This window comes from Haplochromis burtoni, unplaced genomic scaffold (assembly GCF_018398535.1).
Source record: "Haplochromis burtoni strain Fernald_Lab_line unplaced genomic scaffold, NCSU_Asbu1 Contig_353, whole genome shotgun sequence".
Lineage (NCBI taxonomy): Eukaryota > Metazoa > Chordata > Actinopteri > Cichliformes > Cichlidae > Haplochromis > Haplochromis burtoni.
This window is the reverse complement of record NW_024582714.1, coordinates 114,204-137,695: the sequence shown is the minus strand read 5'-3', so window position 1 is coordinate 137,695 and position 23,492 is coordinate 114,204. Positions and strand designations below refer to the sequence as shown.

The 23,492-nt window shown below is 39.1% G+C and overlaps 3 protein-coding genes across 4 annotated transcripts; 2 read left to right on the top strand and 1 right to left on the bottom strand.

Moving 5' to 3' along the window:
• Window positions 1–1,009: 1,009 nt before the first annotated feature.
• On the top strand, window positions 1,010–2,588 carry tshba (thyroid stimulating hormone subunit beta a). The gene is made up of 3 exons (XM_014340296.2): window positions 1,010–1,106; window positions 1,192–1,389; window positions 1,970–2,588. The coding sequence occupies exons 2-3, from the start codon at window positions 1,228–1,230 to the stop codon at window positions 2,246–2,248; spliced, it is 441 nt and encodes a 146-aa protein (XP_014195782.1). The 5' UTR covers window positions 1,010–1,106; window positions 1,192–1,227; the 3' UTR covers window positions 2,249–2,588.
• A 4,975-nt stretch (window positions 2,589–7,563) lies between these two features.
• slc25a55a (solute carrier family 25 member 55a) lies at window positions 7,564–12,866 on the top strand. 2 transcript variants are annotated; one of them, XM_005942950.3, is made up of 10 exons: window positions 7,564–7,695; window positions 8,372–8,505; window positions 8,815–8,940; window positions 9,259–9,314; window positions 10,577–10,667; window positions 10,765–10,883; window positions 11,009–11,204; window positions 11,311–11,465; window positions 11,593–11,668; window positions 11,783–12,866. In XM_005942950.3, exons 2-10 carry the CDS (start codon window positions 8,486–8,488, stop codon window positions 11,940–11,942), a joined length of 999 nt encoding a protein of 332 aa, XP_005943012.1. In that variant the 5' UTR covers window positions 7,564–7,695; window positions 8,372–8,485; the 3' UTR covers window positions 11,943–12,866. The 2 variants fall into 2 exon arrangements, with proteins under 2 accessions (XP_005943012.1, XP_005943013.1); XM_005942951.2 differs by lacking the exons at window positions 7,564–7,695; window positions 8,372–8,505 and having other exon boundaries at window positions 8,855–8,940; window positions 9,737–10,667.
• A 976-nt stretch (window positions 12,867–13,842) lies between these two features.
• Window positions 13,843–23,275, bottom strand: tspan2a (tetraspanin 2a). The gene is made up of 8 exons (XM_005942949.3): window positions 23,001–23,275; window positions 20,478–20,580; window positions 16,516–16,613; window positions 15,537–15,611; window positions 15,349–15,438; window positions 15,181–15,252; window positions 14,945–15,028; window positions 13,843–14,867 (listed from the first exon to the last, which is right to left on the bottom strand). Exons 1-8 carry the CDS (start codon window positions 23,067–23,069, stop codon window positions 14,802–14,804), a joined length of 657 nt encoding a protein of 218 aa, XP_005943011.1. The 5' UTR covers window positions 23,070–23,275; the 3' UTR covers window positions 13,843–14,801.
• Window positions 23,276–23,492: the final 217 nt, after the last annotated feature.

Genomic DNA, 23,492 nt, shown 5'->3' with positions numbered 1-23,492 from the left:
TGTGCATTTGAACAATAGCTGGGGAGAAAGAATGATCAGTTTAAGGTGGAAGCTAACATTGTATTTTACTGTTCAAATGTTCAATGTATCGTAATCATCTTGTGAGCAATATTCCTGGTCACTGATAAACTAAATGATGACAGCAGGTTAACCATGTACATATACTTTAATGGTAACTGTAATTAGAGCAAAAACTTTTACTGTAAAAAAAAACAAACAACCTTTTGACTAAAATGAAAAAGAAATCAGTATATCCAGCTCCTGCTCTGTACTTCTTTGTTGTCTAATATTTTTATATTTGCATTGATCTTAGTGGGCTACATATACACAGAAACACAACAATGGCATTCAAAACAGTTGCAAAATCACTTAACGTGTCCGAGACTTTGACTATGTTCGACAATCATTAAACTAAATTACAGATAAGGAGACACAAAGTGAAGGTGAGAATTGCACTCTTCCTTTGTTTTTTTTTAAAGATGTTATCATCAGGAATTCATTCTCTCTATCTTTACAGTAACTTTTGCTTTAGTAATACAAAATCGGGTTGTATAACCCTTTTTGATTGTGTTGTACCAGCGTCATCTCTGGACTATGACTGTTGAGTGTTTTGAGCGACTCACATTGTTGCATGTTCTTTGGTGTCACTTTAACACTGCCGGTGTGCAACTCTGCATTATAAGAAGTTTTCAAGTTAATTTTTACATAAATGAGTAACAGATTGGCTTGTTTGGTAAAGAAAACATCTCGGGTTAAAATTTGAATGGCCCTCTAATAAAAAAAAAATGCGTTCTTTAAAGCTGAAAATAAGCTTTTTGTGTGTTTTGTGACATCTAGTGTACAGTAGCATAGACTACTTTGCACAGAGCCACATGGCTAATGCACGAACTTTGTTTACCGAGGAAATCATTATTCATGTAATCCACATAATGGACTGAAAATTCAACAGATCGTTTTTTGTCACAGATAGATAACATGCAGTTTATGTAAAGATAGATTAAGATATGTTTGTATAAATACTGCTTAGCAGAGATGTTTGGACTCAGAGCATCATTAGGCCTGAAAGTGCCCACATCTATCAAGCAGGTGACTCATGCATACAGAGGGTAAGAAAATAATATTCAAGAAACCAAACCTCTGATCTCTCTTGTATGTTGTTGACTGGTCTCTTTACCTTTTCTTCCCAAACAGGACCAAAATAGACTAAGATTGACTGAGACACATAACATGGAGGTTACAGTGTTCAACTGCTGGCTCTTTTTTCTGATGTTTAGCCCTGCTGTTCCCATGTGTTTGCCCACTGATTTCACCCTGTATGTGGAAAAGCCAGAATGTGAGTTCTGTGTTGCAATAAACACAACCATCTGCATGGGATTTTGCTACTCAAGGGTATGTATGTCTAATGTTAAAAAAAAAAGAAAAAGAAAAAAAGTCTACATGTTGTTTGTGGTTATTGAAAACTGGAAGCGCTTAGTAAATAATTGTTTTTCCATATCAAAAATTATATGACAAGAAATATGAAACAAAATATTAGAAAGAGATATCTAAAAGGTAGTAAGAATATGTGATTTTTGGCATATTTTTACATATTTTTATTTAGTTTTATTTTAGCATTTTTTTTACATAGTTTTATAAATGCTTTGGAGACTTTATTTAGATGTTGGATGGGCTTTACACTGAAAGCTTACAATTTCCTTTGCGGTTTTAATGTTGTAAATTACTAAGAAAATTTTTAAAAAGCTGGCAAAACCCCCCCAAAAAAGGCACTTCATAATTTGTCTATTGCAATTATTCGACATAAATAAATAAATACATATCAAGACAGACTTCTTATTAGCCAATGTTATCAGACTTTAAGCTAGATAGTCACATAAAAAAATATTTCCAGCACTTTTTCCCCAATGTTATCTAGGTTCTATGTAATCGTCATTCGTTTAGTTTGATCTCTGTGCTTATATGTGATAACCAGGACAGCAACATGAGGGATATTCTTGGCCCACGTTTCCTTGTCCAGAGGGGCTGCACCTATGATAAGGTTGAATACCACACTGCTATTCTGCCTGGCTGTCCCATTGAAGCCAACCCTGTCTTCACCTACCCTGTGGCTCTCAGCTGCCACTGCAGTGCATGCAGGACTGACACTGATGAGTGCGCACACAGAGCCAGCATGGATGGAACAAAGTGTACCAAGCCTGTTAGGCGTATCTACCCATATCCTGGCCACAGCAACTATGTTATCCCTTTTTGACTCACATGTTCTTGTTCCCATAACAAGAACACTGTTTTAGTTGTGGAAGTACATGACATCCATATTCTGAGAAAAGACAAGCGTCATCATATACTGTCAGATCTGTACCGTCTGTACCTTTCCCAATTGTACCAGCTTTTTAAATTCTGCCTTTGTTAGCCAATATGTCTGTGCTGCAGGCTTGCTTTTAACTTTACAATGAGGGTTGATCCTAGTGCATTTTTCCTGTTTTCAGCATCATTATATATCCATTTGTACTCTCTTGTGAGCGTGACTCTCAGACTTATTGTGCTCAGAAAAGGGCAGTCTGATTACAACTGAATTAAAGTCTCTAAATAGCTCTCTGACTAAGCAGTACTTGACTTAATCACATCCTGTGTAAGACTTTAGCTTTCTGTTTACTACACACGGCCATGACACTCACAACATCACTGACTATATTTACCTTGATAGTTATTCTGGACAACCACGAATTGTTGACACAACTAAAGCTGTTTCCAAAAAAGTTATGACATTGTGTAAAATGTCAATGCGATAATTTACAAATCATTTAAAGCCCATATTTAACTGAAAACATTCAAAAGAAAGCATAAATGGTAAATGGCCTGCATTTGTGTAGCGCTTTACTTAGTCCCTATGGATCCCAAAGCACTTTACACTACATTCAGTCATCCACCCATTCACACACTGGTGATGGCAGCTATATTGTAGCCACAGCTGCCCTGGGGCGCAATGACAGAGGCGAGGCTGCCAGACACTAGCACCACCGGGCCCTCTGACCACCACCAGTAGGCAATGGGTGAAGTGTCTTGCCCAAGGACACAACGACCGAGATTGTTGGAGCCGGGGCTCGAACTGATTACAAGACGAACTGCCAATTCTTGAGCCACGATCACCCGAGCATAAGGAATAAGGAAGCTGATGGTGAACACTTTAGGAAACTTCTAATAACTGTTGAGGTTAATTTGTGACACAATTGGGCATGAAAAATGCATCCCAGAGTATTCTAGAAGTAAAAGTGGTGATGGGTTCTTACACTGTGAGTCATCAGTATATCTTTCTTTTTCTTAATTGCTTATCCAGTTCAGGCACCATTAATACTCAACGCCCATACAGGTCTTGCAACACCGTCCTAACATGAAGTCTTTTTCGGGGTAAGCCAAAACAAAACAAAAAAGCTAAACCAGAGTCTACATATGTTCCAAAAGAACGCCTTAATGAAAGAAGTGACTGGGAGCTAATGTGGTAAGCCTGCAGTCTATTACCATTGACCCACTAAAACCATTTTAATTATTAAACAAAAATATTGTCACCTTTAAAAGATTTGCAAACTTTTGCATTTGGTTTTTATTGACAGTTTATAGAGACAAGGGTTAAATGTCTTGTCCTTGAGGTTGTTAAAATACGTTACTAGATTTTTTGGAAACAATATAACTAGAAGACTCAACAAAACCAAATTTAATGTGTGACTTTGTCCACTGTAACTATCAGTTTGATGCAGTGTTTATATGTGTATTTTCCAGTGCACAGTGGAAATTTTGGGGGACAGCTGCAGCTTATTTATAGCTCAGCAATTCAGAGTGTGAGAATGCATGATAAGTCTTTCATGTGGAGCTCTTTGACATTTCTCTTTCATGATCTTATATTCAGTCTTTACATATATAACAGGCTTTCTCTTTTTTCTGATAGCTTCTGTTTAAACTGTCTTTGCACTGATGGAAGTTTTTTTATTGGCTCTGCAGCCCTCACTGATTTCAACACTTTACAACATTTTAAAGAGAAGTGAGTATAACATGAACTACAAAAGAAGTCCTGTGACCTAAAAGCCAACAAAACATCTGATTTAAAGACCTTTAAAGGCTGTTTCTCACTTTTATTCATCAACATAACCCCTTATAAGAAGTTTAACTACACTAATGGTTGACATGATTATGGTGTTTCAAATCTTGAAGTAACCTTGGAGCATTTTGAATTTTGGGGTAAGAACAGGATATGACGCTCTTATCTCTATGAAGGGAAAACAAGGAAGTGGGACACGTTTACACAACAATGACACAGGTGTTTTGAGCCACTAGTCGGCTTTGAGCTTGTACAGCTTCCCACAACCTGATACTCTGTTTAACCTTGCAAAAAGTCAGCTGACAAAATGGTGCAGTGTTATCCATTTTGGGATGAGGCATTTCAGTGTCCTGACTTTGTCACTAAATATGAAATATTGTGCTACATAAGCTCCCACTCCCACCCCTCCTAATTTTGATGTGTTGAGAAGGTAAAATGTTTTTATCACATAGAGTTATCTTTGTTAGTATTAAAAATTGACCAGACATGACTCCAGAATAATCAGTCTGGTATGGCACAATGGTCTGATGTGCTTGGCTGAAAATTTGTAGTGGTGTAGTTTTGAAAACCTGAATACCCTAACGGATAAAAGCATGGAATTTGCCTTTGTCAGCATTCCAAAGCAACCAGCTATGTTGTGCACATACCGATTACGCGTTCATTCAGACAAACCATAAAGTTTTGCTTGTGTTGTGTTTATTCAGCTAGATAAAATGTGAGAACTTTTTGTAGCAATGGAATCACCAGTGGGTCCAGGAAAAGTCATTGGTGGTTGGTCTGCTTGTCAAACACTTCAGTTTAGTATAAAATTAGATTGCAAAGGTTGTAGAATCAGTCACTCTGTTCAGACCAATTCTTAAAACACATTTGTACAGAAATAGGTTTATGTGATGTTGTCTTTTTTTCGTCTTTTTATCTTCATTCAGCTGTTTTGAGCATGATGAAAGAAAGTATTATGATTTGTCCTAGTGACCTTTTCCACTGACCTGCTCCTCTATTCTAAATTTACTTCTCGTTCCAAAATGACTTTGTACTTATTCTGTGAAATATCTTTATTCGTGCTATAGATATTACATATCCCCCTGACTTTGGTGATTCCCTAAGCTTTTCTTTCTTCTTATAATATAGTTTCACATCGCGTTGCCTGTATAAAAGACTGTGGATTTTCTATATTACAGGTTCTCAAAAAAACTATTTTTTATTTGTTTCAATAACGCTAATATGTCTGATTGAACTTCACATTTTTAACAACACTGAGTGACCAGATGATCATCACTAGGGCATGTTGTTACAAGTTATTACAGTGAACAGTGAGCAGAGAAGAAATGACTATATAGTGGTTACGAAAGAGACAATCGCTTGCCAAAATTGACATGACATGCAAGGTATATGCACCTCCCACTATTATTTTTTTGGCTGTAGGTGTCAGACGTAAACGACTTCCTGGTTTGGGGATGTGTCCACAACTTTAAAGCCTCTAGATCTTTCACTCCGGAATTTTCCAAATTATGTGGTTAAAAAATACATTGTAAAAACCTGAAGCCTTGTCTGTAGAATGCACTGCTCTGACTAAAACCGGGAAACATTCCTTTCAGTAATTTGATATGCTGTCTTGTGTCTCTCATTTAAACTTTAAGGCCACGTTAATTTTACCATAAAGAAAAACTTTTATGACTATAATATGGGTTTATTGATGAAGATACCTTTTCTTCGTCAGCAAATTATGACTCTGTATCTGATTCATCCAGCTGGACACAGTCAGACCTGCTCATCACAGCATGTTCAACCTATTCTAAGACTGATAAGAGAAAGGGGTACATTTTCCCACCCACAGCTATCTTGCTGAAGGGAAGTAAAGAGAAAATCCTGACCGTGAGTGGCAATATCAGAATCAGAATCAGAATACTTTATTGATCCCTGGGGGAAATTATTTTTTGTTACAGTGCTCCATTTTAAACCAACATTAAGACAAGACAGACAATACACTAACTAAGAATAGTACAATATATACATATATATACATACATACATACATAAGTCACTCATAAATAAATAGTTGGAAAAGAAACGTGTAGCTGTAGCAGCAAACAGTGTGTTAAGTGGATGCGTTGTACAGGGAGATGGCCACAGGCAGGAATGATTTCCTGTGTCGTTCAGTGGTGCTTTTCGGTAATCTCAGTCTCTCACTGAACGAGCTCCTGTGACTGACCAGCATGTCATGGAGTGGGTGGGAGGTGTTATCCAACATTGTCTTTATCTTGGACAGCATCCGCCTCTCCGACACCACCTTGAGGGAGTCCAGCTCCATCCCCACAACATTACTGGCCTTACGGATCAGTTTATCGAGTCTGTTGGCATCTGCGACCCTCAGCCTGCTCCCCCAGCATGCAACAGCATAGAGGATCGCACTGGCCACAACAGACTCATAGAAAATCCTCAGCATTTTCTGGCAGATGTTGAAGGACCTCAGTCGCCTCAAAAAATAGAGACGACTCTGGCCCTTCCTGTAAAGTGCTGTGGTGTTTTTAGCCCAGTCCAGTTTATTGTCAATGTGTACTCCAAGGTATTTATAGTCCTCCACAATGTCAACACTGACCCCCTGGATTGAAACAGGGGTCAAGTGTTTCCTGGTCTTCCTGAAGTCCACGATCAGTTCCTTGGTCTTTGCCACGTTGAGCTGCAGATGATTCTGCTCACACCACGTGACAAAGGAGTCGACCACAGCCCGGTACTCTGTCTCATCATCCCTGCTGATGCATCCAACCACCGCAGAGTCATCAGAAAACTTCTGAAGATGGCAGGTCTCTGTGCAGTGGCTGAAGTCTGTGGTGTAGAGGGTGAAGAGGAAGGGGGAGAGGACGGTGGTATTGCTTAATACTCTGAAAGCAGAATTTATAAATATTTCAGTGCATGAGCTTTTATAAACAATTCATTATATATTTTTTGAACTAATGATGCTTTTTATGTTCAACATCTTGATCTGCTCAGCAGAAAATAGTGGTTAATTGTGATTAAAAAAAAGCAAGTTCAGTCATTTAAAGAAGCACCGTAGTTGCCCCTGGGTGCTAGAATAGAGTAGAATCGAATCGAATCGAATCAAATAACACCATTAGCAGTCGGACAGCACATTTCACAAATCTCAAAGCCATGGCGACTTTAATAGGATTAATCCACTTTTAACTTGAGATTATTCTGAGACATGGGGAAGGACTTCTTTACTAAGAATGGGGTAATCTCTCCCAACAAAGACCAGTTTTAAATAATCTAACAGTGAGGTTTTGGTTCTGAAAAACGGAATGTTTAAACTTAACAAAAAAAATAGCTTCTTTCTTTTTGGGCTTAAGCAGTGTAAAGCTGTAATTGGTGAATCAGCTAATGATTGATGTATCTACCTTCCAATCAAAATAAAGTAACAATATAGAAACTTGTGATTGGCTTTAAGTCAAGCGGCAGTCAGATAAGCGCCAGCCCCTTAAAAAAAAGCCAGTGGAAAATTCCAGCTACTCTGACCCTCAGCTTTATTAGCGCTTCAACTAGCGGAAGAGACAGAAGTACTGACTATTCGCTCGAAACAATCAAACAAGAACTACTGCGAGATCATTTATTTGGTATGTTGATCCGTAATAATCTATATTCAATTAGTTTAGAAATGGTTTTAAATTCACTGCTTGATTCTTTGTCTCCAGTTTATTCGTTATTTCTCATAATGTTGACGAATGAATGGGCGTCTCAATGACAGTAGCCTTCAAAAGCCACTTTCTTTATGTGGAACTGAAAACAATGCGGTAGTCAATATCTTTTTTTTTTTTACCCAAAGCGTGTATTATAAATAGTATAAACTCCATTGGCCAGTGCATTTTTTTTTTAATTATATTTTTTAATGCAATTAAAATGCTCGGTAGAGGGATATATTTGCATGGAAACGCCATCTCGTATATTTGCATCGATATTATCCCTCGTAACTCACATTCATACAAAGTATCTATATTTTATGCCTCGGCCTTCAGAAAGAGTTACTTAGAAATTCAGCAGTAGCCGCCAGATTTGAATCTTAACTTTATGAAAGACGGTTACGCCCATATATGGAGTGCGGTATGTGAGCTTAAACACGCCCACGGGTTGCACTACTCATAGCGCAAGTATAGCACATCCGCTGCATCATGGTCTTGTGACTGTGCGGCACATAGATAACCTAAAGTCCCTCGTGGGTGGAATAAGCTTCTCTGTAAGGTCTGTGACTACTTGGAAACCTACTTAGTAACTCCCGTTGCTTTCTCTGTCTAGGACTCTGCTCATTCACCTCACTGAAGAACACCTGAACCTACATCACCTGATTTTTTTCTTTTACTTTTTCATACATCTTCCTTTGTCACTCTTTCAAAGCTTTATCACTTTGTCATGTCTCAGCAGCAGATCAGGTAAGCTTCATGCACTATTTTATTCTGTGTATGTGTGGTCTAGTGGTACAAATGTTTTTATTTTTATTTTTATTTTTTTATTATTATTTCATAATGATTAGATGAGCTTGGTGACTTATATTAGCATGATTTTCTGCTTTTGTGTTTCATGAAATTGTAAACTGATTATCTTTGGAGTATAGCTTTTAGCCTTCTAAACAGTTTGTAGTCATAGTCTGTCTTTCAAAATTATAAGAATAAACACAGCATCATTAAAGTTGTGACATTATTTATTTACTTATTTATTTTTATTTTGCTGTCTCTCTTTAGCCTCCCAGCCAAACTCATTAATGGCGGCATTGCTGGCATTGTTGGGGTTACTTGTGTCTTCCCCATTGACTTGGCAAAGACCAGGTTGCAGAATCAGAGACGAGGTCAGCAGGTCTACAAAAGCATGTGAGTATTTCTGCTTAATGTTGACTTAAGCAACACACAGCCCCCAGGTATTATACCTACCACGCCCTGGTGTAAGTCAGTGCCATTCATACTGATCTCACAATGACAGCTGTGCATTGAATTGTAATGACTATGTAGGTTTTAAGAAATTCCTCTCTAGTGAGGTCATTTTACTCACTTTGCACTGCTTTATAGAGTGGAAATTTACTGAACTGCGTTCTCTTGTAACACTTAAATTTCCTTAGTCCACCCCCTGTTGTCTCAATGAACTGGCGTGTTTTGTCACACCGGTAATATTTACCTTGCTTTCTTCTGTAGGATGGACTGCCTTGTCAAGACAGTTCGATCAGAGGGATACTTTGGAATGTACAGAGGTAAGGCTTGTACATATTTAAATATTAAGAAGCAGTAGGATAGCAGAGGTAGAAGTTCTGCAAGAGGATTAAATATAGGAGAGGGTAAGCTCTCTGTTGTGAGGTTAACATTGATACGGTTACCACTGGCCACACTTGTTGTTTTAACAAGTACTGAGAGACTGCATTTTAGCTGTGTTTGGATGCTTTATATATCTCTTAGTCCAGTTATAAAGGAGAAGTTGTCAAATGGTCTCATGCAAAGTATTACATTCACTGTAGTATAGTATGTAATATTGTACTTGTTAAAACAGAGAGCATATACTTTCATTATTAGTGTATCACTTAGGAAACTAAGTCTGCAAAGAAATTGGAGACCTCTTAGTTTGGGTCTCTGTCTGTGTGAGGAATGTTTGTTTGCATCTGTGTTTTTCATATTACAGACTTGGGTCCCCCTGGGATATTGAAGGCTAGCCGATAAGGCGCAGCCACGCTGGAGGCAAATCATTAAATGGTTCTTACAATATTGCTCTATTTAAAACTCTAGGCTCAAGTTTTTGTTTTGCCATCTATTTGTTCTGTAATTTGACTTGTCAGTAACTACTTTGCTGTCTTCTTGCTGTCCTGTCAACTTTTGGATTATTGTTGTTTTCCAGACTATGAATTGTGTCTTTGCAGACTTTGGTTGAGCTTGCAAACAAATCTGTGGTGAACTAAAGATTAATTTTTTTTCATCTTCAGTCCCACAGAACATTTAAGTTTGCTCAAAGTCTTCACACGCATAGTCAAGGACTCGGTCTGTCCTTTCTCTAATGTTTTTTTTTATTTTATTTTATTTTATCTGTCATCACTAACCTACTCACTGACATGCATCCTGTCACTAAGATCTATTTCCTTTCTTGAAGTCTTCTCTACACAGTGTTGCTTGTTGTCACACCCTGATTCTGTTTATTTCATAGATTTCGTGTTTGCATCTTCCTCTGGATCTTCATTGCCCTATTGTTCCTTATGTTGTGTTGTTATGCTTGTTTCTCATTTTCCTCCTGATATTTTGTTTACTACTTTCTTTTTTTTTTTTTTTTAATTGACATAATCCCCCTTCACAATTATTACTTAAGCTCAATTAAGCTGAATATATGTCTTGTCTGTGTGTAAATTAACTGTACAGTTAACTCTTTACATTCTGATGTTGTAATGATAGTGGCGGGGTATGTTTTCGTACATGTGCTGAATGGAAAACTGGATTCTGTCTTCAGTGCTAACTATTTTCTTTTTCCCCTCAGGTGCTGCTGTAAATCTGACCTTGGTTACCCCTGAGAAGGCAATCAAGCTGGCTGCCAATGACTTCTTCCGGCACCACCTTGCCAAAGACGGGTAAGCATACTCTGTGAGAGGATCTTCTTAGAAATGGGCAATATGTATTTATTATTTTTAAAGGTGGTTTATTTAAAACATGTCTCACTCTTAACAGAAAGGGGCTGACAGTGTTCAAAGAGATGCTGGCAGGCTGTGGTGCAGGCATGTGCCAGGTCATTGTTACTACCCCCATGGAAATGCTCAAGATACAACTACAGGATGCAGGCAGACTTGGTAAGAAGCATGCAAAGCCCTTTTTAAATGCATCAGTGTCAGTAATTTACATTTATAGCTGTGTTCCTCATTTATAATTATATATATTTTATGTGTGTGTGGTTTTTGTTTTGTTTTTTGTACAGCGGTCCAACAACAGAAACCAGTCATGATGACTCCCACAAAGCTTGTGGCCACTAATGCAGTGCTCAGTCGCTCTTACAATTCTGGCATGGTCATTTCTGCACCAAGAGCTGTGTCGGCTACACAGATTGCAAAAGAACTCCTCCAGACGCAGGGCATCCAGGGGCTCTACAAAGGTCTGGGGGCCACACTGATGAGGTAAATCACTTCTACCGCCACGATGAGAAGCTGTGTGTGAACCTGACAGGGCAGTTGAACTTCGCCAGGATTTTAGTCTGAAAATATTTTGTTTACTTTCTTCCAGAGATGTCCCCTTTTCTATTGTTTACTTCCCATTGTTTGCTAATCTGAATCGCCTGGGCAAACCAAGTCCTGAGGCGTCGTCACCCTTCTATTGGGCCTTCCTCTCAGGCTGTGCTGCAGGATCCACTGCTGCGGTGGCGGTTAACCCCTGTGATGGTGAGCTTTTTTTGCTTTTTTTTTTTTTTCCCCCCCACCCTCAGCTTGATTACCCAGTGGTCTCCTGTTGAATATTCTTAGCAACGCTGGAATTTTAACAATCCCCCCATGCTCTCTCTCCTTCTAGTGGTGAAGACCAGATTGCAGTCATTGAACAAGGGGGCTAGTGAGGAGACTTACAGTGGAGTGGTGGATTGTGTAAGGTATGACAGTGAATCATTTTTACAGTTGCGTAAATTGCACGTCCTTTTTTTTTTTTTTTTTCCCTTTTCCTACCTTTTGTGTGTATGAATAAACTCGTTCCTCTGTTTTGACAGTAAAATAATGCAGAAGGAGGGGCCTTCAGCATTCCTGAAAGGTGCCAGCTGCCGGGCTCTGGTCATCGCACCTCTGTTTGGCATTGTACAGGTTATGTACTTTGTTGGTGTTGGTGAATACATCCTTGACAACTCACCCCTACGCCTCTTAGGACCATGAGACCATATCATCTTGCTGACTAGCTATGCATGGGACCTGGTAGAAGACCTAGCTGCTACATGTATTCAGTTTACAGCAAGAAAAACAAGTAGACAGAAAGACCTATGATTTCACTATCTTTACGGTCAAAACGTGGTGTTGCACTTAAACCCTTTTGTTACTTGTTCAGTGGGCTGAAGCCAGTGTTTGCGCTTGAAGCTGTTAGCTTTACTGCATTGGGGCCTCTCTTGACCCTAAACAGTTGTTTTGTTTCCCTCTGTGAGGGAAGGGAGCTTGCTTTCTTGATCACGACTTTTCTTTTTTTTTCTAAAACTTGGTTTTGACGTTATTTAAAGTAGTTTGTTATGAGAGTTTGTAGTACTTTATTTATGTGTTGTTGTTTTTGTTTTGTTTTTTTTTTCCTTCTTTGCTGTCTCATGTTGCTGAGCCTTAATCTAGAAACAAAAGTCTGAAAGTTCACAGGGCCCAGTTTACACAACTTGCTGGAAAGGCTTTTTTTGTGAACTGCTTTGTGTACATGTTTACTTTAACTAATCATGAACCTTCCTAATGAAATTGGGACCATATGGCTTACCAAACCATAAGCTGTGTCCTACACTTGACATTAGTGCAGTAGTTGGTTAGTGCTATGTGAACTGTCATAAACTTGAGATGCAATCATGCACATTTTATGTTTGTCTACGTCCACACACACACACACACTTTTTATATTTCATCTGAAATGTTATCCAGAAGGTCCTTTGTGATTCATGCCTTAACAAAGCAGTTTGAAATGTAGTTTTGATTCTGCAAGGCAAAATTGACAGAATATGAGCATTATTACAGTTACTGTGAGCTTATTTTTAAAAGGAAAAAAGACTGTTACATACCAATGATTGTGATGGCTTTTTGTACTTGTGTATATTAATAAAAAACTTGAAGTACCCAGTCTGTACTGTTTGACTAAGTACTGAGGGCTATGAAGGTATTCTGAATAACTGCTGTAGTTCAGAACTATTGCTTTATGACATATTCATTAATGTAAACATACTACATTCGATTTTTCTAAATGTTCCTTTACGAAGAGTTTGTTCGACTCTGGCCTCCTGCTGACATCAGTGATTTCCTTAGTAAGGCTATCTCATGCACACACTCAATCGGAAGAAAGTTGACTTGTTTCAGAGTGAATGAACTGAGGGGGTGTACCAAGGCTCACCATAAACGTATTATACAAATCAAATATCTGGAATCCCAGATGCTGAAAATGAGAAGAACTAGTCCCTTGTTTTTAGTCAAATGACAGCCAGATATTGCAGCACACAGCTCTATTTTCTTCTCTGCACATTTGTACATTCATGCAATGCAGCTGCAGTTATTTCTGTTAAAAAGGCTGTCTGAATCTGATCCACACATTCAGGAAGCTTTACTACCAGGAGGGCATCAAATCACGGTTGAGCAAGTTCACATGCTGAGGTGAATGATTTAGTCCACACTAACTAACGGCAGATTGAAGTCCGTGTAATATTTCACTTTATCGGTTCATTATTGTCTTTGAAAATTGTAAAACATACCTTGGTGTGGTGGAATTCCCCACTTCTCTGTATGAGCAAGTACTAAGCAGGCCTTGTGTAGAGACATTTTGTCCAAATCCCATGACGCTTGATATTTTCTATAAACTTGATTTATAGAATATACTACCATCACTAGTATTTTCAGTAAATAGTATTATTAGTCAATATCCTTTAACTCTTGCCTTGTATGTGACTGAAATTTGTCATCCGTGGACCTAAACAGAACATTGCTCACATGTTCAGGTACTTCACTAACCACAAATTACAATGAAGTTATTCTCAGCTTGTTCCACTTTACAAGAAGCGCACATGTGATTCATCTCCGAGGACAGAAGCTGAAAACATCTAAATAAAAGCACCCAATGTTTTTATTACGGTTAACAGTATGACAAACTATATTATTCTATAATTCACATCTTATTGGCACACCAACAAAATTTACATCCACAATAATTCACACAAAATGCAAACTAGCTCACTGTTACATCCCAAACATGCTCCAGAAGAGGTCAGCACAAAGCATTATTTAGCTGTCAGATGAATTTGGAGATTTACAACGCCGCAGTTTATCATGAGACCATCCTAACCCTTTGGCTTCAAATCATGTCTACACTTCAGCTATTGTGCTTTACGGTAGAAATACTTGAAAGTGGTGACAGGAAGCAAGCACTGGTGCAGTGTACATATTCAAATCAAAAGATATAGGCAAACAGTCCAGTAGTAGGAGGCTTGATCGTAACTAAATAAATAGGCACATGACGGAATTTTACTCTGCAAATTTACTCTGCAAAGGTAGGCTAGTCCTCAAAACGCTAAAGCACACAAAGTGAAAATAAGGATCCATATTTACAGCAATACTCCCCAGTCACAACATTCCTGTGTCAAAGAAGGCTTTGTGTGCTGTGTTGCATCTACAACGGCAGCACTTTGGCCTTTGCGGAGCACCGGCAGTCTAACAAAGACATGTTAAAAGTGAGGAATGTCACAGAGTCGAGCTAAAAGCAAAGCATGTGTTATGGAAAAGAAGAGGGAAGTGAATTTCAGTGCTGGTGGACTCAAGAAGAAGGTGTGATGTTAACGATCCAGCGTATCGTGTTGCATGTGGTCCGTGGATAAGTGGGAGCATTGAGATTTGTTGTTCTCTCTTTGTGATACTCGGAGGCCCTCCCCCACCGCACTTGTTTGGACTAAGAGAAGTGACTGAAATGTAACTTTGGTGTTTCCCTTCTCATGCAGACAAGTTGATTATGAAGGGCTGTGTAACCATATGATCAGGCGACAGTTGGGGGGGGGGGGGTCAGCTCACCAATTATATAACCTCCCTGCTGTTTCTGATGGCACAACACAGGACCATACTGAAGATCATTCCTATAATCTGAAATCACAGACACATATTGTGGTTACCTGAGGAATATCGGTCACAATTAATTAAAAAACTCAAACTTTTCTCACCATGACTCCTGCAATACCAATCCCTATGTATCCAATGATATACAGCTTTTCATCGAAGAAGTCTGTTATTGCAGTCAGGCAGTCCTAATATCAAGCAAAAATAGCAAGAAACATTCATATTGATCATTCTGCACACAGCAAAGTAGGTTCATCACAGCAAATAGTGCTTCATTTTAAAATGGTGTTTTACTGCCCTCATGTGACTATGAAGTGTCCCTGCAGGCAGAGGGGTTTACCTTGACGTCTTCTGGGAAGTCTGCACACACATCCCTGTTTGGCTCCAATGTGGAAACTCCGCAACAGTTCAGCTGCAAATATAAAAAGAAGTAAAAACAAAACAAAACACAACATGATTTTAATGGTATTGATTGCAACCCTGAACATGACGGCGAAGTTTTACTCACAGCTTTATAATAAGTCGTTACTATTGCAGTTCCATTTGGACTAGAGTCGAGGGTGGAGCTACTGTAAAACTTTTGGACTTCTTCAGAAATCTGTTATTAAAAGAAGAAAAAAAAGGGTTAGTTATGGGATTTTAAAAAAACAGAGAATATTTTTTGTTATTTTGTATTTAATCATCAAATAACTCCACCTGTTCCTTGTTTAGGAATCCAAACACACCAGCAGTGACTTCTGCTCCAAAGATTATCACAAGGCAAGCAAAGAACTGCAGAACAGAAACAAGGACTATTATCGCCCTCCTGACCCAGTATGAACCTTCCAGATCCCTCAGGTCATCTGGATCCGGTCTTTTATCAGTTCCCAGAGTCAGAACCAGACACGGAGAAGCTGCATTCAGCTTTTATGCTCCTTATATCTGGAACAAACTCCCAGAAAGCCTCAGATCAGCTGAAACACTCAGTTTATTTAAATCCAGGTTGAAGACTCACCTATTCTCAGCTGCATTTGAATAAAGCACCAAATCCGCACTTAAGCTTAAATTTCAAAACTTACATTTTAACTACTGATTTGATCTCTTTTGATTTTATATACTGTTTTGTTTGTTTGTTTGTTAACTAGTTAGTTAGTTTGTTTGCTTGTTTTAATCAATTTTAAATCATGCTTTTTATTTGTTTTTGTTTCTAATGTCTCTGTAAAGCACTTTGAATCACCTTGTTGTTGAATTGTGCTATACAAATAAACTTGCCTTGCCTTGCCTTGCCTTGCCTCTAGTGGGAGTCATCCACACACGTAACACAAAAACTAATCAGTGATTGATTCATTTATTGGGGAACAACAGTTGGCCAAACAATTTTGGGGGCTGTTCCTGGTGATTTCTTCTGAAATCCCTTAGAAAGAAATGTATAATTCTGCCCTTTTATACAAATGGAGAAAACAAGGGCCTTGTTGTTAAAAAAAAAAGATTACACTAAACTAAAGTTAATATTTGTCTATTATTCATTTGTTATTAGACAGCCTAATTCTATACATCTTCGCGATCACTCATCAGAAGCATACACATCAAGTTATTTCAGTGTTAGTACCAATTTAACGGTACTATCAATTTAAGCCTCATGGAAACAAATATAAAAATAATACAAATGCAATGAGAGGTGACGCTTTGAACCCACCAATGCAAGAAGACACTGAGACTCACGAATGGCCCCAAAACAACCTAAGAACCCCACGACCATCATCAACGCACCGGCACCAAGAAGGATGTACACGGCTGAGGAGAGAGACCAGACGATAGATCAGTGCATTTAAAATGAAAAAAATGGAAAATTAATGTTTTGTGTTTTATAAACAAGAAGATTGTGAAAGACATATGAGAAGCATCTGATCGTGGTGTTCTCAGTATCACATGGCTGCAGTTTATAGTTTCCACTGAGGGTGTCAGCGTGATGCAATGGTTGCCTTTGCTGGAGCAGAATTTATAAAAGGATTGTTTGTGTTGTGTTTGTAGGTGGAAGCATCTTCGGTAGCAGAACATCTCTGAATAGACTCACACAATTCAGTCTATTTATTAGGCTACTTTAAACAATGAATTTGAAGTTTTTCATGATCTGAAACATAGAATCTCTGGCACAAATGAATTATGTTCTTAACGTTACATTATAGCATCTCTGATCACTTGAAAAAAGGTGGGTTGAACAAAACACAGTTCTGGACTCTTTCCTGCTCTGGACAGCTACAGAAATAGCTTGAAGTCCTGTCCGTATATAGAGTAGCTGTCCAAGGCATAGGCAGAGTCTGTTCAAAATCATAATCAAATTTGAAAGAAAACTAATAGGCCTAGAGAGCCCACTGAGAAACGATGCTTCTAATTGACTCTTTTGATGCATTAGTAGGGTTTCCAGTTACTTAGACTTTGTCCATTCATGCTCCTGCAGGGTGAAGAAGCAGACAGATGCCATCTGTCCTCCAAAATCTAATTTTCAGAGGGCTTGATTGCTGCAGATTTCAACTGCGTCTGCCACCATCTATGCTCTCCTCAAGCCTGAGTGACGTCACCCTCTCGGTCTACTCCCCTGCTTCTAGTCCTTGCAACTGAGCCCCTTCACACTGTAACTATACACCAAGCAGGTCCCTTAGGTCCATGCTAAGGGCCTAATCGGTGACACAGGCAGCAACCACTGCAGCAATTTAATTAATCCACATGGGGCAAATGCAAGCTGTTGTTTTCTTGCTGTGCGACAAAAGGGAAGGTAAAGACGAGGCGAATACACTGCTGAGCTGAAGGGATCTAGAGGGATACAGAGCTTCAAAGAAAGTTGTCTGGGTAAGCAATGGAAAATATAATGGACCATGAAAGCTTTCAATTTATATACAATTGTCTACACAGAAGTGATCTCAGCTGCTCATTTTTTCCCCAACACTTATACACTGACTTTAATATCTGCTCTTTGCTCTTTACTCATTCAATCCAGAGGTATCTACCATCTACCAGACACCTGCCAAGTGCACTTCCTGCTTCACGTATCTTTTAGAAATACAAATTATTGAGTATAAACATCTGTAACATCTCTCAGTTTAGCTCCATCTCTATCTTATATACACATGTAATGGCTGTTTACACACTAGAGAGTAACAAAGGTGATAGAATGGAAAATGAAACCCTCAGAGAGAATGCTGCCACTTTGCCTTATTATGGTATCACTCTGTTTAGTCTCATTGCTAGAAGTGGGAGCAACAGTCAGTTGTTTTGCCCAGGAAGCTTATAACGTTTGGCTGCAAAGGCACAAAGTTATCCTCTGCAGAACCCAAGTGTTTCCAGTTAAATGCCGGATTTATGGGCTTGTGTTGTCCATTTGCAGAAAGAGCAATTGTGGGAATTCAGCCCATGCAGAGGCTATGGAGGTGCACTTGCATGTATTTCTCCGAAAGACAACAGTTAGTTTGATGACACTGAAGGAAACTGTGGAATTCACCACAAATAAGAAAACACACCAAAAAAAAACCCCCAAAACCCACACACAAGTAATTCAGACAGTGGCTTGGTCAGCTTTCTGCTTGACTTCACTACAAAGAAATTCCTTGTATGCTATAACCTCAGTTTTTTCTAGAACAGAGACTAAGTTTAAGGGAAAACACTACGGAGTGCAGCCCGCATTGCTGGTTTATGTGGACTACCAACAAACTATCTTGGCGCCATCTTAACACAGCCACAAACATCTGCATTAGAAGGCAGGAGAAGTAGAAGATTTATATGATGGAGACATGAGTTTTGGGTTTGTGAGCCCACTAGTATTAGAGGATCCCTACTGATGATACAGTAACAACTGATATCAGTCATACAATTGGCTCATAACTGGCTGTCAACTAGACCTGCCATCAGCATACTCCTCTACCCAGTTTGTGAAGCATGTTTGTCTCGTACAGTAGCCAGAAAAACAAGATTTCCAGATCACACCCACCCTCTGAGATTTTTTTCCACACAGTTACATATTAGTCATAGTCACAGCATCTCGTTTTAGAGGTGGCAATAACAAACTCTCTGTCTAGCTCTCTCCTTCCCTTCTGAAGCCTTCCAGGGTTTCTGCCAGTTTTTTAATCAGCTATTTTACCTCCAAAATATTGATCAGACCAACATATGCTCCGGTTTTAACTGCACTCCAAATGTTCTTTAATCAAGAAAATCTAATTCACATTACATTTGATTTGCTTAACCTAAAGTGAGAAATATAATCACTGCAAATGGGAAAGTGAGGAGGGGACGGTAAAGAACAGTGGGACAGAGAATTTGATTAAAATGACTCATAAAGATGTAACACAGTAACAGAGAAATTCCAGGATATTTGCATATCAAATAAAACCAAGCTGGAGAAAAGTTACATCATCTGGAGTACACTGCATCAACAGATGACTTAAGTAACATGGTACTTTTTATTTTCTACTGTATCTTGAAATGTTTTAGGTTGTAATCTTGGCAATATGATCGTAAGTATAATCGAAAACACTGCCTTTGGTTGCCCTGTGCTGCTTCCCCCTCCCCTCTTCTTTGCTCTATTTTCATTTTTTACTAGGTTTGCAAGCAGGATATAGTCTTCTGTCACTGGCCCCACCCAACCTGCTACTCATGTCCTGAGAGAGGCAGCCAGTTCCACGAAGGCAGAGCAGAGAGCTGATGAAGTGAAGTCACCATTTTAGGTCATGGCTTAAACGGGAGTAACAAGAATAGGCTTCATTCTAATCATCGGCTCCCACACACTGTCAGAGAGAAGGCCTATTGTATGGAGTGCTGAACACTAGCTGTTTGTCTTGTCTACTGTATGTTTTAATAATCTACTGTGTGAGCTTTGCAAAGACACTCTTATACGATATTTCAGCAAAGAGACAGAGCTGTTCATTAATCAGCTAAAGGCTCTCGTGCATCGTTTGTACATTTTTCTGACTGGTCGTTTTTATGTTATTTCAGTCGAATCAAAACCAAATAAGCATTTATGTCAAGATTTGAATTTCTTCGTATCCCACGAACAGGAGAATTGCCACTAATGGAAAGTTTCAATCAGTTTATCACATTTCACTTCCTCTGTGCGCATATTTTAGCCACTTTCAAAGTGAAAGTGAAGAATTGAGGGCTTCAAATGACAAATTCCTTAAAACAGGCCTAGTAACTGTGGACATGTTTTAACTAACATGTTTTATTAAACAAACTTTCCTTGTGGTGTGTGGAAAGAAGTAAAACATCTCGATGCGCTGAAGATAAAATGTGGCTGTTAAATGTCAAGCAGTACTTGAAGGGTTCTTCATACTTGTAAGGGATAACAGTACCAGACATTCGGTCTCATCCGCATGTGTACACGTGTATTTACTTCTCCGTATGTGGGATTTTTTAGGGCACCTTTAAAATGTTACACATTGAACATTTATTTAATGTAGATAAACATGTAGGGATGTTTCATCTCATTTTCAAGGGGGTCCATGTAATCAAGATGGTGTAATCAAGATCCATCAAGATGGTGAACTGCTGAGAAGAAATTGGATCCATTTTGGATTTTAGTTTGTTTTTTTTATCCACATCCACATATATGTTTTATTCTGCAGAAGATGAGACAGGCATATGTATGAGGCTATAGAATCTCTGACATACCTATGAAGAAGGTGTAGGGGGCGCCATCGCCTGTCAGGAGGTCCACTGTGTTTGGGTCAAACCTAAGCCACAGTCCCACCGCCAGCACCAACAATCCAGACACCTGGGGATTGATAAATTATACAATCAAAATTATTTGTGACTTTATAGTTCTGTTGAATTTGATGAGTGGTAAGTAGCAGTTCTTCTGTTTGTGCAGAAATAATTTCACAGTTAAACAGTGAGCACTTTCATGTTTTCTTTTAGTCTTTATTTATCATGAGGTAGTTACGATTCTGCAGGTGATGCTAAAGTGGCTAATAATACTCATAGGCTTTCCCCCCCCCCTTCTTTTTTACAGGGGGGGGGGGGGGGGGGGGGGGCAAAAAAGTGTCTATGCTGAGTAGCATCTTTCCTCTCCAGGAGAGCTTGGCTTACCATAACACGTTTGATTAAAACCAGGTTTTACTCTGAGAAAATGAATCATTTTAACCTCCTACATAACATTATTTAATTTAAACATCCAAAAATAAAGCCAAAAAGAATAAAAGGACAAATGTGGATTAAGGGTAAAAGATATTGTCTGTGTCATAGTTATATATTAATCCTAACCATGTTCCTTATATGTTCTTCCAGGACAAGTGTCACATGTTATATGCAGATGAAAAAAAATTCATCTTCAAAATTTTGTAAAAGCATGGAATCCCAAGCAGCACATCTTCAGTAACACTCTCAGATCCTTTTCCTGACTTGCTCTTCAGATTCAGCCAAACTAAAGAGTGGAAGTGTCTTCTGTTAGTTCAATTCAATTCAATTTTATTCATATAGCGCCAAATCACAACAAAAAGTCGCCTCAAGGCGAAGGAACAAAACTCAAGCTGCAGCTCCAACCCTCACTGCAGGAAACTCAGTCCGGACTGGGCCACTCTTTTTTTTTTTTTTTTTTTAGGAAGGTTTAGTGAGGTACTCTGCCAATAAAATGATTGAAAATAAGGCCACGCTGCAACAACAGCCCATGCATCCTCATGGCCCATCAAAGTACCACATTTGAACACAAGAATTAGCATCAGAATCAGCGGTCCATCTCCCATGGTGCATTTCAGCCACAGGCTGTGCCAGCCTCACAGTGCCTGGGTGATGTAACTCACACTGGCATTGGCTGCTTGTTGGCTCTGCACCCCAAAATGACAGCGTACTGTACGCCCCTTTTGGCTACAACCACAACAGCTCTGCTTTCAGTCCCAAAACTGCCGAACAAAGAGGCTGCTGTCACTTTGGATGACACAAGTGATCGTCTTACAGAGCACAAATGAGTCAATGCAGCCAGTTAAACTCACACTGTATCATTTAGCAGTAAAATATTGAGTATCTTTTGCAAGAGACAATAATGAAAACCAAACAAGAGTAAACCCAAACAGGCTCTTTGTTAATGACCTAATAAATGTATCTATTTATCTAAACACATCACTGATTGAAAATGATAATAGTTAAACAAGGGGGGGTTTCTTGCAGCCTCAAGTAGGGGCAAGAGTTTTCCTTGATGTTCCCAAACTCAGGGTTGATAAGTTTATGAGATACATTTGTGGGGTGAACAGAACAAAAAACAAAAAAGGCAAACCTAAAACCTTATTGGAATACTTATATTCTTTGATTCACGCAGAATAATTAAAATAAAAGAATACAAAAAGAATGAATCTTGATCCAATGTTTAAGGTTGCATACTACAGTCTACATGCAAACTGACAAAATATTAGAAGCTTAAAAGTACTTCTCTGACACATTTAGCCTTCTAAACACCAAGAAACTTATGTCATATGAGAAGTCACTGGCATATAATCGAAAGTGAATCTGAGTCACGGGGAATCTTATCTGAGCAGCACTGCAGACCAAAACAAAAACCTTTCATGATGTTCCCCAAATAGATTAACCCCGCATGTAAAAGAAAAACAAAAAAAAGCACCCTTCACACGCCTGCAGCAGGAAAGTCACACCTCAACGTCAAATCATGAACTGGGATCTGTGTTGGAAAAGTAGCTCTGGTGTATTTGTTGCAGCATGTACTTGGTGCAACAATAAATCATGACCAACTCTAAAGCAGCAGCCACTAATGAACGCAGATGAAAAGAAGACTCTGGGTTATATAACTGAGGTTTGGTTTGAGAATTTTGGGAAACAGTGTGGAGTCAGAGGGAGACGGTGTGAACAGAGCAGGTGCATCGAGGCGGTCTGCCAGACAACATTAACTCCTAACTCTGTACGGAATAACAAAGGCTGCTGTATTTAAAAGCCATACCAAATAATATCAATAGACGGACTTTCAGCCTTCAGTACATTGAACGTGTAAACAAGGCTAGGAACAAACAGGTTTTTCACAAGGCAACGAAACTCCACAGTCGCTTAATAATAAACCGAATCAATTTCACTCCCTAAAGAGAAAACAACAAAACAAATAAATAACCATAAAAAACAACAAAAACGGTGATCCGGCTTTTTCAGAGAGAAACAACGTTAATTCTTGGCAAACCGCTGCCGAAGCGGACTTACCCAGAAGATGATGTTGAAAGCGAAAAGCAGATATTTCACACATTTCATCCCACCCTGCACTTTGCTCATGATGCCACCTGATTTGTCGGAGTCTCCGATCTATTGCGCGATTCCTTCTTATTTTGCAGCGTCTTTCAGCTGGACATCAACCCATGCAATGAAGACCTGCGCCGTTACACCATCCAGACATGAAACATGCGCACAAGTGCTGCTGCACGCCATCTGCACACGCCCATAAGTGTTCGTGAGTGCTGAGGTACCCAAGGTGGGGTTCAGGGACGATCTGGGATCCCTGAGAGAGACACCAAGAGGTCTCCCAGCGAGAGCAGAGAGAGGGGTTCATTTGTGTGTTCGACACCAATGATTTGGGCTTAAAAATAAATAAATGAGGGGAAAGCCGGTGGTATGGGTTAACCAGCATTGTTACGAAGATAATATTTCTTACAACATGGTTGATCATATGTTTTGCAAGTAAAAAGAATTTTGTAATCG

Coding starts and splice junctions, on each gene's coding strand:
- tshba (XM_014340296.2), top strand. CDS start 1,228: ATGGAGGTTACAGTGTTCAACTGCTGGCTCTTTTTTCTGATGTTTAGC. Junction 1,390..1,969: donor TGGGATTTTGCTACTCAAGG/GTATGTATGTCT, acceptor TGTGATAACCAG/GACAGCAACATGAGGGATAT.
- slc25a55a (XM_005942950.3), top strand. CDS start 8,486: ATGTCTCAGCAGCAGATCAG. Junction 8,941..9,258: donor CAGCAGGTCTACAAAAGCAT/GTGAGTATTTCT, acceptor TTTCTTCTGTAG/GATGGACTGCCTTGTCAAGA. Junction 9,315..10,576: donor ATACTTTGGAATGTACAGAG/GTAAGGCTTGTA, acceptor TTTTCCCCTCAG/GTGCTGCTGTAAATCTGACC.
- tspan2a (XM_005942949.3), bottom strand. CDS start 23,069: ATGAGCAAAGTGCAGGGTGGGATGAAATGTGTGAAATATCTGCTTTTC. Junction 15,439..15,536: donor GATTCCTAAACAAGGAACAG/GTGGAGTTATTT, acceptor TTTTAATAACAG/ATTTCTGAAGAAGTCCAAAA. Junction 14,868..14,944: donor TTGGTATTGCAGGAGTCATG/GTGAGAAAAGTT, acceptor CTGTGATTTCAG/ATTATAGGAATGATCTTCAG.